Source organism: Crocuta crocuta, unplaced genomic scaffold (genome assembly GCF_008692635.1).
Source record: "Crocuta crocuta isolate KB4526 unplaced genomic scaffold, BGI_CrCroc_1.0 scaffold62, whole genome shotgun sequence".
Taxonomy (NCBI): Eukaryota; Metazoa; Chordata; class Mammalia; order Carnivora; family Hyaenidae; genus Crocuta; species Crocuta crocuta.
In genome coordinates, this window is record NW_027529173.1 from 4,501,188 (window position 1) to 4,517,843 (window position 16,656).

Sequence of the window (16,656 nt, forward strand, 5' to 3'; positions counted from 1 at the left end):
TATTTCTCTCTTTATTGACTAAACAGTTTTCTGGACACTGAGTGCTAGGGGTTTTGTTACTTCAGGTTTAGATGCATACATCTGTCTTTTCTATATTACTATAAAGTCTAGGTATTTTATGATACACCAAAGAGTTAAATGTTTCTAATTCAGTCGATAGTAGCTCTTCAAGGTATATCCAAAGCTACAGATTTTCATTCCTGATAAATGCTTCCTGTGGTCCGTTATGAGTCTAAAGCTTCTAAAACTACAGGGTAATTCAAGAGAGGAATAGAGTCAAGGGGTTATTTCTTACATGTAGTATCCCAGATTTGTAGCTTTCTGTTATGAAATAACAAAATTTGTCTCCTAAGTTACTTATTGCATGAGCTGCTAGGACTCCCAGAAATAACTTTCCTTTAGAGCTGGGTACCCAGCTGACAGATATAATAATAATATCACATTATAATTCTTTATACTAATGAATGGTTTGCAAAAGTTTTTTTATCTAGTAGACCCAGCCTCAGCTCAGGTATATAATGTTCTATTATTTAGATCCCCACTCTACCCTGTAGAACAAGGCTCAACAAATTGCCAACTGGAGACAAAATCTAGCTTACCACATGGTTTATCAAGTTTTTTTAGAACACAGCCATCCATTTATTATCTGCTACTACTTTTACATTACTATAGTAGAGTTGAGTAGTTCTAACAGACACACAATGGACCACAAAATCTGAAATAATTACTATATGAACCTTTACAAAAAGTTTACTGACCCTGCCTTAGTATTTATTGAAATTTAGCTAATGCTATATTGGATATTTTGTTTGAAAGATTTTTCTCTCTCCTACACATTTATAAAAGCATGTATAAGTTCTCTTTGGTTTGTTTATAACCACAGTAGTATTATTCCCCGAAAGTATAGCAAAAACATATAAATCTCTTACTATTTACCTTTGTCTTCTGACTTAAAGCTGAATGTCTGATATGATTTGTATGACTCTTGTCAAACATTTTGATTTTTTTAATGTACTAGCTTTAATTGTATAAAAATCTATATCAATTATTAGATTTAGAAGATGACTACCTTCTTCCAGATGTGGTTCCATAAATGAATCTTTTAAATGTGGCTGTATCGTATATATTGTAGCTGATGAACTCAAGTATGTCAAAACATGTTCCATAGAAAGAACTAAGCATAAGCAATGTGTTAGGTTATATCGTTAACAGTTGTGAAAGCTGTATTTTGTTCTGGTGCTTCTTTATGATACTTTAGATACTTTATGATACTTCTTTATGATACTTCAGAGTTTTTATTTGTGGTTTGTTATCCATGGTCAGCTGTGGTCTAGAAGCAGATGATTGTCCTTCTGATCAATTGACTGAAGGTCATTAGTAGCCTGATGCCATGTCACAATGCATATTGTCATTCACCTCACCTCATCTAATCACGTAGACATTTTATCATCTCTTACTATCACAAGAAGGATGGGTACAGTAAGATAATTAGAGAGAGTGACCACATTCACACAACTTTTGTTAGAGTATATTGTTAAAATTGTTCTATTTTTTGTTGTTGGTAATCTCTTACTGTGCCAAATTTTTAAGTTAAACTTTATCACAGGTATAAAGAGGACTACTGTAGTAAATCCATTCAGACAGCTTTCACCTTAGATGCACCTTAAGTCAAAATAGCAGATGAGAAAAATATGCACCAAACTGTTAATGGGCATAGAATTATTGATTATTTATAAATTGTATAATTGTTTTTTAAAACACCAAATTAAAATTCTGGGTATTCTTAACTTTCTGGCAGATAAAATTATAAATAGGAGTACATTTCCAGTATCATACCAATGTAAGATGCCATTTTTTTCCTGTTAGTTACTACTAACTCCTGAAATGATGAAAGCATCCCCAGCTTTGGCTCACTATGTGTATGATTTCCTTGAGAACAAAGCCTACAGTAAAGGGAAAGGGGATTTTGCTCGCAAGGTAAGCAGACTATTACACTGGTTTTCTTTATAGGTCTGTTTTCATACTTTCTTTTTAAGTAAAACAAAATAAATTTGTATTTGTGTGTTTTAAAACCAGAAGATTTTATTAAATGCTTCTTGGCATGTTTATCTTCTATGCTTTAGTAAATCTATTAATAGGTATTCCTAATAAGAATAAACTCCTGATTTTACATGTAGATTAAAATCTAACTGGAGCTTGAAAGAAACAAAAAAGATTTTTTGAAATAATGCAGTAAGGAAAGTTTACCTGAGATAGGTCACAAGCTTTTCAGTAACTTGAGAAGGAAGTATTTCTTACTGGGAGGAAATGTCTTTTATGTGGAATAAGGGTAAGAAAAATGTTGAAGAGGTTATGTTTCTGAAAGTATTTATGCCTCTTGAGTGAAATCTATATTATTTAAAACTACTTTTAAAAATATGAGTCCTACATTTGGGATTAGATTGTAGGTTAAGACAATAGATGACTACTCAAAATTGCAAGGTAGTTTAGTAGGTGAGAATACAGACTTTGGAATTAGTCTTTGGTTTAAATCCTTGCTCTGCCATTTACTAACTGTGACCTGCAATATGTTACTTCACCTTTTGGTCCTTTAGTTTTCTCAAGTAATGAAGATGTTAATTCTCATTTTAAAGCATTGTATGAATCAAATGTGATATTCCATGTTTAGCACCTGATACATCATTAACCTTGAAATGAATGTTGTTAGTAGTAATAGTAGTAGTAGTAGTAGTAGTAGTAGTAGTAGTAGTAGTAGTAGCGGCAGTAATAACAAGAGCAGTCACAGCAGTTGGAAAAGCTGGGTGAGTAATGTTGTAGGAACTATATTTTTACAACTTTTCAAAAGTCTCATATTATTTCAAAATGAAAAAAATAACACAACTTCCCTGCCGCTCTTTACCCCTGCCCACTGAAAAGACTAATTTTTTTTAGAAGATGAAGAAATTGTTACAAAATTAGTAAGAATTAAGCATCAGAACTTTGTATGATTACTCTAGGGTGTTGGGTCTTAACGTCCAAGTGAATGTTAACATTTTTAAGTGGAGTGTTGTAATAACAAGTTCCATATTATGTACCTTACAATGTCAGGGAGGGAGGATATGGTGGGATTGTCTTTGTATTTCATGATTAAATTGATAGAGGGTAAATTTCAACTCAAAATGGTTTTATTGTCAGTAGAGATTCCTTCTGGCATTCCATCTTTTTGATGTTTATATTCTTTCTTAAGATTGTATTAATTTTAAGATAAATTAATGAATTGATAACAGCTTTTTTTGAGATAAAAGAAACATTACCTCAGATGCACCCAATTCTTTAAAAAATTTTTGATGTTTATTTATTTTTGAGAAAGAGAGAGAGAGACAAGTGCAAGAGGGGGAGAGGCAGAGAGAGATGGAGACATAGAATCCGAAGTAGGCTCCAGGCTCTGAGCTGACTGCAGAGAGCCCGACATGGGGCTCAGACTCACAGACTGTGACATCCTGGACCTGAGCCGAAGTTAGACACTTAACCGACTGAGCCACCAAGGCATCCCTACCTAATTCTATTTATCAACCATAGTAGCTTGTGTGTTTATGTATCCAAACAGCTGTGTATCACTTTTTAAAAATATTACTACTGGAATCTAAAGATCCTTGCGAATCATTTCTGGAAATCCACTGTAACATACATTTTTCATAAATCATGTTGGTAATTACCAAGGTCATCTTGACCTCTTTTTAGATTGGCAAAATAATTTTATGCATATCAAGTATTAGAGGTTTCTCAGCTACATTTCCTTTTTGTCTAAATTATAATGTAATATTTTTTTCTTAATTATATTTCACTGGACATTAAATAGCTATTAGAGAAAATCATTTTCAAACATTTTATCAGTGGCTATCAGAGCTTGAGAAATAATACATTATAACAGATTAACTCGGTCACACAATTTGTCTATCCTTGCAAGACATGTGGACAATTCTTAGGAAGAGTTAAGTAACAAGCCTGTCTTCCTTTATGCACACAGTATCTTTCTATCCAATTTATTTTATATTTTTATGTTATGTTATTTATTTATAACATTTATTTATTGTTGAGAGACAGAGTGTGGTCAGGTGAGGGTCAGAGAGAGAGGGAGACACAGAATCTGAAACAGGCTCCAGGCTCTGAGCTGTCAGTGCAGAGCCCAATGCAGGACTCGAACCCAGAAGCTGCGAGATCATGACCTGTGCCAAAGTCAGACCCTTAACTCACTGAGCCACCCAGACACCCCTATTTTTATTTGAGGAAGGCAGAGTATGAGCCAGGGAGAGGGGCAGAGGGACAGAGAGACAGAGAGAGAGAGAGAGAGACAGAGAGAGAAACTCAAGCAGGCTCCATGCTCAGTGCAGAGCCTGACACGAGGATTGATCCCACAGACCAGAGATCGTAACCCTAGCTGAAATCAAGAGTCAGACGCTCAACTGACTGAACAACCCAGGTGCCCCTCTATCCAGCTTTACATCATGGGAGGTATTTTAAGTTATAGTTAGGGATCTAAACTTAAGTTAAAATTAATTTGTGTTGTTATTGATACATATAACTGAAGTGATAATGAATAGACATTTTTGGTAAGTCAGGCTAAGTATACATTTATGATGGCAATCCATAATTCACTCCTCTGCCTGGTAATTTACACATTTGTTTTAAGCATGTTTTAAGACATATCCTGTTTTTGGAACTCTTGTCATAAGTGACGGACTCTGCTTTTGTGCTTCTAAAGTTCTGCTTTTTCAGGATTTCAGGATTAGGCGTCAGAATCATTTGTGGAGGATTTTCCATCTCCCTAGTTTATCTATTCTCTGCCTCCAGTACAAATCCTTGGACTTTACCCTTAGAAATTGAAAAACAAAAAGGAAAAAGGATAGAAAAATAAATGGATTCTTTAGGTCAAGGATGGTGCACAGGCAACTGTTTATGATTATTAACTAAGTAATGATACAGATTTAGGTTCTGTTACTTTAAAAGAGTATCAGTGCTAACTTAGTGTTTGGATAGCATGAGGCTGCAAATATAAAAACACATAATTTTACACATAAGCACACATGCACAGAGTTAGCTTCATCTTTTTATCCTTTTATATCTGTGTGCGAGTGGTAGTGTTTTCAACCTCTTCTTCATCCTTGTTTTTGTCCTGTGGTTCTCCTCTGATTTGTTCTACTGTGACAGTGTCTCTCCTAAATGCTGCATATCCCATCAAACATATCTATAGCACTATTTGCTCAGCTTGATCCAAGTAGTAACTAAAAACTCCCACTTATTTTACAGTTATCTTAAAATTCACTTTTTGTTGTGGTTTATTAATAGTACTTCTCTTTTCTAGTTTTTCTTAATGAAAATCATGAAAGCTTATTAGAGTGAAGGAGTTTTGTCTTCTTGAATTCATCTCTTAACATTTGTGCTGTGTTCCTGAAGCAATGGAGTGGAGTTCAGTTTATTGTTGGTTGGTTGGGGTTTTGTTTGTTTGTTTGTTTGTTTTTGCAGGGAACATAATTTGTTTCTGCAATAGTTTTTATACAACTCACATTTTCTGGAAAATATTCTTGTCATTTTTTGTATGACTTGGTTTTGTGTCCCTTTTTTCTTTTTTATTTCTGTTAAAAATTTCAGTGCCATATGCAGACTATTTTGGTTTGTAGATATTTCTCCCTTTCTTAATTGAAATTACCTGACATTTGTACAGTCAGGATGTCAATTTTAATCCTTTCTAGCGCTCTGGAGATTATTCCTTCTTACGTTTCTGGTGACATTTTCTTTTATACTTGTTCTATTCTATCTTACTAAAGGATTCTTTATTCCCTATATAGATTTTAACAGAACATGTAATGTAACCTAAAACCTATTTTTAAAAAAAATCTTAGTTGTTAATTACTTGAGCTTTCTGCTTATTTTATCTAATTGTTTATTTTTCAGCATTTCCTCAAAATATCTTTGCTATTGTTGCCTTGAATTGTAGCAGAAATACATGGTGGCTAATTCCATTTGCATTAATTTCTGTTTTGGATTTTTTTTTCCAGGATTTCCTTAAAATGTTAGTATCTCTGAGACAAACTTAGTATCTCTAGCAATGTATTTTATTTTTATATAAGCAAAAGCTTATATTTTCTAGCAATAGCCTTATCACCCCAAACTTTTAATCGTATTTGTGTGTGAAAATACAGCTTCAAGACCATACATTTTGAAGACAACAGTTCTGTACTTTTAAAATGCAGTGAGATATTACAGACTAGAAAATGATTGCATTCTTCATGTGTGTTGCACTCTATTTTTCCCAGGCTTCTCATTAAGTAACAAATCTGATAAAATGAAGTCATGGTATGATATCTTTTCCCCTTAGATGGACACTTTTGTAAATCCACTTCGAAATTCCATGAGGAATGTTTCAAATGCAGTTAAATCCCTTCCTGATAGCTTGGCAGAGGGAATGACTAAAATGTCAGACAACATGGGCAAAATGTCAGAAAGATTAGGTCAAGACATAAAGCAGTCATTTTTCAAGGTAAGAATATGTTTTCAGTTAATATCTACAGCAAACTATTAAGTCAACTTAGATTTATTGAGCTCCTGATTAGATTTACCATATTTCTTTTCAGAAGTCCAAAGCCCTCTAGACACATAGTCTCTTATAAATCATAAAAAAACTAAAGAGAATAAGTTCTTATCAGAAATGGATACTTTAAAATCCAGTCATTCCCCAGGCTCTGGTATGGTAGAATTGTAAAAGCCAGTAAAGTTAACATTCTTTATACTGTTATGTTCTATTACACTGTTTTTATTTTATAATGCAATTAAATTTTATAACAAAGCAAGTGCTACTGTACACATTAGCTATATTAGTATTCAGCAGGAAACATAAAGCCTAATTTCTCCTGATGTGCATGATCGAGTGTCTAGGAGATCAAAGAGAGGAAAAGTCTCAAAATCATCCATCTCTGAGGCCATACCTTCTTTGTATATTCTAGTGAGTGGTACAGAAGAGAGTCCTAGGAAAACTTTTTAATTACATTAGCAAATACAGGTAGCAGACCAAGTAGTTTGTTACTTTCTGATTTATACTTTTATAATTCTGACCTACTTGTTTAAGGTTATGATCAAGACTATAAAGGAAGCATATAACTATTAGAGTTTTCTATTTGTTAGATCATGTTTCAGTGAAGAGAAACTATATGTATATAAACAGCAGAAATTGTTTAAGAGAAAACTCCTAAAATAATGTGTCTAAATCCACAGTTATCTTTTTACTCTCATACTGTCTCTGATGCTTTATCTTTGTTTCTAATCATGGGAACATAACACTAACATTGACAAATGAGAATTCTGCCAATAACTACCTGTATGACCTTGTACAGAATTCACTGAGCTTTTCCAGTTTCCTTTTTTTTTTTTTTTTTTACCAATAACATANTGAACGGGTAATGATAAGTAATCTTGATGGTTCCAGCCATGCTGACAAATGATTATTAGCTAACACTTGTCTGTCCATTTTCCCCATAGCCTATATTATCTAATAGGAGGTTAATTAGTTTCTTAAGCTTGTTAATATACTGTCAAGCTTCTTACGGTAAAAGAAAGAAGATTGGAAGTTTGTTCCCTGGCTGTGCTACTAACATTTTGCTTCTAAATCATTTAACCTTTCTTAGCTTTAATTTATTCTAAAAAGTATAGGAGTTTGACTAAATAATCTCTCCTTCCAACTCAAAAGTCCATATTTTCTTTAAAAAAAATCTTTTGGTAATAAAGTAATCACAATTTAGCAGTTGGTTTCTAATTGTATGTTGTTAATGCTTTTTAATATATATAAATTTTGCCTATGTACTGTCCCCAAAATCAAATTAAACACTATTATTATGCTTAATGTTCATTTTGATTGATTATTCTGTTCTTTCACTGTCTTCTTTAGTGTGTTTATTTTGTTGTTTTTTGTTTTTGTTTTAACTGTTAGGTGCCTCCTTTAATTCCGAAGACTGATTCAGATCCTGAACACTGTCGGGTCTCAGCTCAACTTGATGATACTGTGAGTTAGTTTTATTTTTGGTAGTATTCAACCGTAATTCAAATCACACTTGGCAAATCTTTTTAACTTTTTAATGAAGTATTATGTTTATACCTATCATTAATGTGTATGTATTGTATGTGTTAATTTTGCTGAATTTTTACAAACTGAACATGTCCATGTAATCACTCTAAACAAGAAACAGAATGTTAATACCCCAGAAAGCCCCTAATGCTCTCTTCCTGTCACTATCCTCTCCCCACCAAGGATAATCACTATCCTGACTTCTACCCTGCTTTTATACTTTATATAAATGAAACTGTAAGGTATGTACTCTTTTAAGTCTGGCTTTTTTTGCTCAACTTTGTGATATTCTTCCATGTTGTTTTGTGTGATTGTAGTTTCTTCATTCTTGTGGACTTAACAGTATTCCGTTTTGTAAATATAGCACAATTATTTGTTATATTATGGATAGTACCCTTATGGACACTCTGGTACATGCCTTTTGATTAAAAACTTAAGTACACATTTCTCTTGGGTCTATACCCAGGAATGCATTTGCTTGATTAGAGGGTATTCATAAGTTCAGTTCTAATAGATGCTGTCAAATAGTTTTCCAAAGTGTTTGTGCTGCTTACACTGCTACAAGCAATGCATGAGAATTTCAATGTTCTGTAGCCTGCCAATAGTCAATATGTTATGTCTTCTAAATTTTAGCCATTCTGGTTGTATCTCATGTGGGTTTCCATTTCTCTGATGACTGTTGAAATGTTGAACCTTTTTGCATATGTTTATTGGCCATTTGGGTGTCTTGTCTTGTGTGTCTAGCTCTTTCCTCTGTTTTCCTGTTAGCTTGGCTGTCTTTGTCTTTTTGATTAACAAGAGTGCTTTATATAATCTGAATAGTGGTTCTTTGTTAGATATAAGTATTTGTGTATTGTTAATATCTTTTGGTTTGTGTGCTTTGTGCAATTTATATATATAATCTGTGCTTACTGCAGGGTCACAAAGATCACCTGTGATTTTCTTTAAAAATCTTTGTATTTTATCATGCAAAAATTTAGATTTCCTGTTCATCTAGAATAGATTTTTGTGTATGGAATGAGGTTAGGGGTCTAGTTGACCCAAACAGCATTTACTGAGAAGGCCCTCTTTTCCCACGTGTACTATGTTTCTCCCTTGTGACAAATGAGATTATCATATATGTTTGGGTCTGGGCTTTGTATTCTGTTCTATTAAGCAGATTTAGTTAATCACCTCCTTTCGGTTTTGCTTTGAATTTTTATAATAAACTGTATATTATTTGCTTTTTAAAAAATACTTTAGAATGTTTTGTTATGATTTATATGGGTATAATATCCATAACTTCATACCTTCTGTTTGGGGTTTTTACAATTTAGGCATTTATTAGAATTATCATGTTGCTCCAAACTCCTCAGTATACTTGGTCAGAAACTAGAGCAATATTTATTTTACCTGTGGAGTGAACTTGGCCTCTTCTGCCACCAGCCACACCCCTCAGCAATCTCAGCTACCTTTGTTTGGTTTAGCTATGACTTTTGAGTATGTGAAAGGGAAGGTGCACTAAGAAAATGTTGACAGCATGACAGTGAAAAATATATAACTCATGGTATTTTCTCAAGATTTACAGCATGGACAAGGAAATAATTGGAAAGAGTATCTTGGTGATGAAAGAATTATAAAATTACTGGCAATTATATGCAGTTTTATTATAGTTCAAAATCTGTTCTTTGTATATATTTTTTGACATCAAAACATTCTAGTTGTCTTTACTTTTTACCTTTTTTTACTTTTTTCTTGTCTTTACTTTTACCTTTTCTTTTTATACCATTAATTGACTATTCCTGTAATAAAAGTGCACAAATTTTTACTTGTTAAAAGTTAAAAGAAAATTTTAGAAATCTAGTGAAATATGCCTTTTATAATGTTAACTTGGCTATATACTGAATTTTATTTGAGCTTCTTAAAATACCTAAATACATACAACTCACTAACAAAGCAAAACATGTTATTCTGTGTAGATTGTGTTTTCTATTAAACAAGGAGAAATGTTGAGAATATTTTGTTCTTTTGGAAGAGATGCTCCAGAAAATAGACAAAGGGGCATTTACCTTATCAAACTAGTACAGACTCTACTAAAAGTAAAAGAGCCAAGTTATCTTTTCCTAGGACTTCATAGATCCACTTTGAGAAGTGCTTTTCTCTACCACCTTGGAATTGTAGGGTTGTGAAATTCTATATTCTGTCAAAATGACTGTTAAAAACATATATTTTAAAAATTAGACTGAAAGGTTATGAAGACTGTAATATAACTTGTTCTCTGATGTCGGAAATAGTGGCAATAATTTTGTAAAAGCAGCAGAAGTAGCCATTCATAGTAGATAGGTAACTCAAATAAACATATTTTTATTTCTTCCCATATTTTGTCAGGTGGATGACAATATTCCACTTAGGGTAATGCTGCTTCTTATGGATGAAGTATTTGATTTAAAAGAGAGGAATCAGTGGTTGCGAAGGAATATCAAAAACCTACTTCAGCAGCTTATTAGAGCCACTTATGGTGATACTATTAACAGGTACCAGGTTTTTTTGTTGTTTTTGTTTTCCATCCCTTAGAGCTGTTCTTACTTAGCTTTTAAGCTTTTACTTCTGGAAGTAGATTGTTCAACTTTTATAGGAGATTTTCTTCTCTAGGCTTTTTATGATCATTAAAATAGTCTGGTGTTTTCATAGACAATTTACATACAAATTCAGTTGCTTACTCCATGAAAGTAGTGTTTCTTTATTTTATACACCTTCTAAAATTTTTACCCTACTAATTTACATGTGCTTACTTTCAGAAAAATAGTTGACCATGTTGACTGGATGACCTCACCTGAGCAAGTAGCCGACTTAGTGAAGCGTTTCAGGTATATCTTAAGACACAGTCACTTCTTTCAGGTAGTACAGAGTTTAGCATTGTTATCACTAATTAACTTATACTGCTTTTCTTTACTTTCTTTCTTTTTGATGAACAAAAAGACTTGTAAGAATTATAATAAACATTTGTCCCATGGACCCTTTGATCTTTGTTTCTTTAAAACCAGAATAGAAAAAAGTGTTAAAGAATAATCTTTCAGATACGGGTTACATTTTATCACAGTAATCTGGCTTTAAAATAATTTAAATTCTTGATTTTAAATGAAATTTTAAAAAAATATGTACATCTCTGGCTGTGGACTTATTAACTATTTGAACCTCTCAAAAGAATATAGATCAAGGACAGTGCTACTCAAGTTCATGTGTTCATCCTACAAAAATACCCCGAGCCCCTCCTCTGTGCCTTGTACTTTGCCAGTCACTAGGACTGAAATAAAATGAAGTCCTTTCAAGGAAAGCATGGCATAGTCCAGAAATGAATCTCTTTTCTAAAAGTGAAATATAAGGCATATTCATGGCCTCATGTACTTTGAAGTAACAGAAGCAAGAAAGGAGCTATCCACATTGAATATTAATTATTTGCTTTGTACTGTGCCTACTACTTTATGTACACTTTCTGGTTTTATCCTATTTCATGAGACAGGGATTTCTGTCTCCATTTTTTGTTATATGGAAACTGAGGATTAGAGAAATTAAGCAGCTTGTCCAAAGGCTCACGTGCTGTAAAGTAGGGAACAGTAAATTTCTTTAATCTGAAACTGGGCTTCTCCTCACTACACCACGCTGTTTCCAAAAGTCTGACCACCTGCTGTGGCACATGTACGTTCTATTTCAGGGTAGAGAAGTAATGTTTTTACTGTGGAGCACTGATTCCCAGCCTTGGCCGCATGTTGGAATCACTTGGAGAACTTTAAAAAGTATTGATGTATGGGTCTCATCTTGAGAGTCCGATTTATTAATTAATCCAGCAAAAGGCCTGAACATTAAGATTTTAAAGCTCCCATGTGTTTCTAATGTACATTCAAAGTTAATAGCAACTGCTCTGGGAACTCTCTCTCCCTCAGCCCAAATTCCCAGGTGGAACCTTAGGTAGTATGCTCATTTCCTATCTTTGGCCTATGAATTGGAGAGTAGAAATCAAACACACTTTGCCAAGTGAAGGAGAAGAGGTTATGTATGTGAAAGGAATGTTGTAAAATGTCTAGCTGTACGTGTTGGTGCAGGATTGGTTTAAATTGGCTTAGTTATAGGGGAACCGAGGGAGATTATAAGGTATCCAAATTCAAGATATTATGGGGTTGTATTTGGATAAGATGTTCAGTCTCATTGAGATCAGAGGCCTGTATGTTCCATTTTGCTATCTTTTTCATTTGTTTATAAGTTATTCCAGGGCAGAATTCATCTCTTACTTTTCCAATGTATATCCTTTTACACTTAAAATTGAACCCTGCTCTCAGTTACTGTTTGTTGAATATCATACCTCTATAAAATTTCATAATGTTCCACTTTCTGTTTACATTTGTGTCTTCTGTAGAAAATTGGAATGATTTTACTAACTTGTATCATTAGAAAATGAAAGTTTTCACAAGATTTATTTAATTTTCTTAAATAGAGATGCCTTTTGGCCAAATGGCATTTTAGCAGAGACTGTTCCATGCAGAGATAAAGCTATTCGAATGAGAACAAGAGTTGCAGGAAAAACTAAATTACTTTCAATTATGCCAGGTGAGTGAACATGTTGGCTAAAAATCTTACTAATTTGTAGTTGTTCTGAAGTTTTGTCATTGAGCATGCTGGTTTAGCTGCCTTTGGATTATAGGAACTACCAGTTAATGGTTTACCATATATTAGCTATTGTGCTGTGCATTTCTCATATATTTTTCACTAATTCTCATAACAGTATTAAGAAGCTAGTCACTGTTAACATCACAGCTTTCTCTGGGGGAAACAGCAGCTCAGAGAGGTTAAAGAAGCCACCCCAGGTTTAGAGCTACTATATACCAGTAAGTGACTGTTTTTCTTCTGCTCCGTGCTCAGCAACTTGAAAAACCAATGCTTTCAGTCACGAAAAATAGTGGTGCTTTTAAACACTTCATTTGCTACCTTGAACCATTTTGAAAGTAAAATTGATGATAAATAACCTACGTAACAGATGAAAGAGCTAATAAAAGAACATGAAATGTGAGGTTTTCAGAAAGAATATTTGTCCTACTTCAGAGAAAAAACAAATTCTTCCAAAGAAATCCTTTTACATAGAAACAACTGTTTAATCCATTAATTGATCCATTAATCTCTATTAAAACATGATTCCAAAGAAAATATACATAGTGTACATACATATACATTCTGTTCTAATTTGCATTACTTTAGAACACTGCTATCTCACTAACTTAAACTCATTGTCCCCATTTTGACTCCTCAACAGGAGAGCCTATGTATAGGAAAAGCAGTTTTGTGTGTCTGGATGGATGTTTGCTTCCTTCTTTAGTTATGAATATCTTTGAAATACGTAGATATCTCTCCTCCACATCTTAATGAATATGGAACACGGAAAAGGAGTATTTGTGAACTTCTTAAATATCATTTAATGTTTTTTTCTCTAACTTCATTTTACTTAAATTTAAAACTATATTTTTATCATAGATTTAAAAATCTCTCTTCCGTCAGTTAAGTTGGAAATTTGCCAAATGGTTATTAATTCTGCCCTATAGACTATATACTATTGCATTTGGAGAAAAAAAACAGATCATAGAAATAACATCTTAGGAAAGTAGAAATAAACAATAACTTATCATTAAATATTATTTAATATACTATTAGTAAACCACTTGGACTGTAGACTGAATTACATAGCTGAAAGAAACTTTACTGCATTTGTTCAGTAAGTATTTATTGAGAGTGTATCATTTGCCGTACACTTTCTTTGCACTGATCTCTGCCTTCTTGGAGCTTACATTCTTTAGGGAGACACAGGCAGAAGGCAGACCAATAAAATAAAAGCCAGAATGTTAGCTATTGGTAAGCGCTGAGGAGACCAGTAGTGCAGGAAGAGAGATGTGCCAGGTAAGTTACTGTTGTGAGAGAAGAGGACACTTGTGTGAAGACTCAAAGCAAGTGAGGGAAAATGGAAAGCTGTATGTTTTTATATATACATAATCCCTTCCCTGTTTTTAGTAAATTCATAAGCCATTTGCTTTAAATGATATAGTACTCCTAGTTGGAGACATACTTTTTGGAAGTTGTATGTTTCTTATGAAAATAATTAAAAATATTTATTACCATTGGGGCCCTGATTATAAATCATTAAGGATAATCATACATATTCCCTTACTTCGATATATGCAATAACTTCATGTTGCCTAGGAGTAAACTCCAAACTTGTCTCACTCTGGTAGCCACATCACTTTTTTTCCATTCTTCTCTCCCCTTTTTTTGTTTTCAAAGAATCTTAAAATTTAGCTGAATTGTATGTAGAGCCCCCCATTTTTTGAACCTGCCTTTTTTTTTTACACTTAGTGCTCATTTGCTCATTGTTCTCTCCACCAAAGCTAATCCATCATCTCTTTGTGCCTGTCAGCATTCTGCTCGGGGAGCAAAGTCAACCTCACTTGTCACTTCCATGAAGAGAGCCTTTCCTTGTAATATGCCATGTGGAATTCTCCCCTCTGTAAACATGTTTATACTTGTAGTATTTTCATGGCACTTTGTGACCATTGCAAGCTTTTTGAGATCATTAATCAGCGTTCATACACCATTTCCTTATAAAGTGTTTCTCACTGTGCGTTAGATACAGTAAGACTATTAGTACACTGTTTAAGACTTTGTGGATTACTTTTCACATAATTTAAAGTTCTGTAATTTTTACAGTTAGAGGAACTTGGTTATTATAAATCCCCATTTTACAGTTAAGGAAACAAACTTAGGGTGGGTAAATACCATAGTGGTATTAAGGGGTTGTAACTCTAATTTGGGGTTTCTGAGTCCAGATCCTGATTTTTTTCCTTTGCTCTATCATCCCCAGTGTCTATTAAGTAGGTGAATGCGTGCCAATGTTTAAATTTACATCTCAGTTATAATAATGTAGCCAAAACACCATAACTGAATACCTCCTGTATTACTCCTGTGTATTTAACATACTGTATTTAACTCAGATCATAGTTTAGGCCTTGTGTTTCCTATTTATATGAGTAATGAATTATGTTTATTTTTCCCCTCTTTATTTAGATGAATTGAAGCACATTATTGGGGCTGAGACAACACGGAAAGGTATTCTTCGTGTTTTTGAAATGTTTCAGCACAACCAGTTAAATAGGAGAATGGTTTATGTCTTCCTGGAAGGCTTTTTGGAAACCTTATTTCCACAGTATAAATTTCGTGAACTTTTCAACAAACTGCATTCACGGTCAAAGCAGATACAGAAATATAAACAGAAACTTCAGACTACTCAAGCGCCTTCTTTACAGAAAAGGTGACACTCCAATCTGTGAAGCTGGTGTTCATTTTGTCCAAGACTAATAATATGGACAGATCTTCTGGGGCTTAGCTCATATACTGTTGTGTCGCACCAGTCTTTCAGTGTCTCAAAATAGATTATTAATACATCCATAGGACTGTGGTTCTTCTCATCCTCATCTGTAATTCAGCCACTACCAAGAGAGATTTCTGGGTCTTAAATGATTTGGTGCATATTTTTGCAGCGTTGAGAGGATACTGCCCCTTCTCAAGCAAGAATGACATTGGTCTCTTCCATTTCAACCTAGTCAGCATTCTCCAGCAATGACAAAGTGCCAGAATGTATATGTGGAAGCTAAGGAAAGCACAAAACAGTGGTTCACGGATAAACTGGCTAATTTGTTTAACACTGGGAGACTGAGCAGTGTATGACTTGGAGGGATTTGTTTTTTTGCATAATAATTTTATAGGTCTTTATCAGAATTTTGATATAATGTAGATTAGCCAGGCAAATGGTCTTTGGAACATCTGCTTCAGGTCTGGGGAAAGGGACAGGATGCCCTTAAAGTATGAAGTAACCTTATACCCTAATTACAGTTTTGTGACATAAAATAAAACCAATCAAAAACACAATTTGATTGGATTTGTTATTCACTGTTATAAAACAAATTTTAATTGATTGTTATGTGCTTTGGGGCTCTATTTTGCTCTTATGGTACTCAATCATAAGTTTCCTTCTGGTATTCTGTGTGCAAAAAAGAAGCATATAGTGGCGTTCTCACTTAAGTTTCAAAATTATTACAGATTTCTTTATCTTTAAGAGATTATGGATTATACAATAGGGAGTATAATCTCTTGGAAGAACTGCCAAATACATTGTTATTTTAAAAATATGGAAATTAAAAACTCTATTGAAAGTTATGATAATTTTAAATTGTGTGATCTAGACATACCTTAGGTGATTGCAAAAGTAGCAAATCAAAGGATTAAATGAGCTTATTAGTCATATGTAAACATACAAATTCTTAATTCTATTACTGTGTATATATGAAAATAAATAATGAAAACAGAACTATAATATTTTTTAAAATACGCTTTTATTTATATTTTGCATAATGTAAAATTCTACTAAATAAAGCAAGTTGGCAAAACCCCTGGGTGTATACATTTAAATCCCTAAAATAATTTTATACCAACAACAACAAATTACCTTTTCCAGTTTTGGAGCCTCTGCATTTCTTATAGTTTTCTCA

The 16,656-nt window shown here is 33.4% G+C and overlaps 1 protein-coding gene across 2 annotated transcripts in view; it reads left to right on the forward strand.

The window, feature by feature from the left end:
• SNX13 (sorting nexin 13) overlaps nucleotides 1-16,036 on the forward strand; it is a 129,212-nt gene extending 113,176 nt beyond the window's left edge. The window contains exons 20-26 of one of the 2 annotated variants that reach the window (XR_013333591.1): nucleotides 1,867-1,977; nucleotides 6,356-6,517; nucleotides 7,961-8,032; nucleotides 10,463-10,608; nucleotides 10,873-10,972; nucleotides 12,564-12,676; nucleotides 15,176-15,264. Coding sequence is in view for 1 of the 2 variants with exons in the window: in XM_077757663.1 (XP_077613789.1) it covers nucleotides 1,867-1,977; nucleotides 6,356-6,517; nucleotides 7,961-8,032; nucleotides 10,463-10,608; nucleotides 10,873-10,941; nucleotides 12,564-12,676; nucleotides 15,176-15,423 (921 nt within the window). In the remaining variant the exon portion in view is untranslated. Of the gene's footprint in view, nucleotides 1-1,866; nucleotides 1,978-6,355; nucleotides 6,518-7,960; nucleotides 8,033-10,462; nucleotides 10,609-10,872; nucleotides 10,973-12,563; nucleotides 12,677-15,175 lie in introns of both variants that reach the window. The other variant, XM_077757663.1, reaches the window with a different exon arrangement.
• Nucleotides 16,037-16,656: the final 620 nt, after the last annotated feature.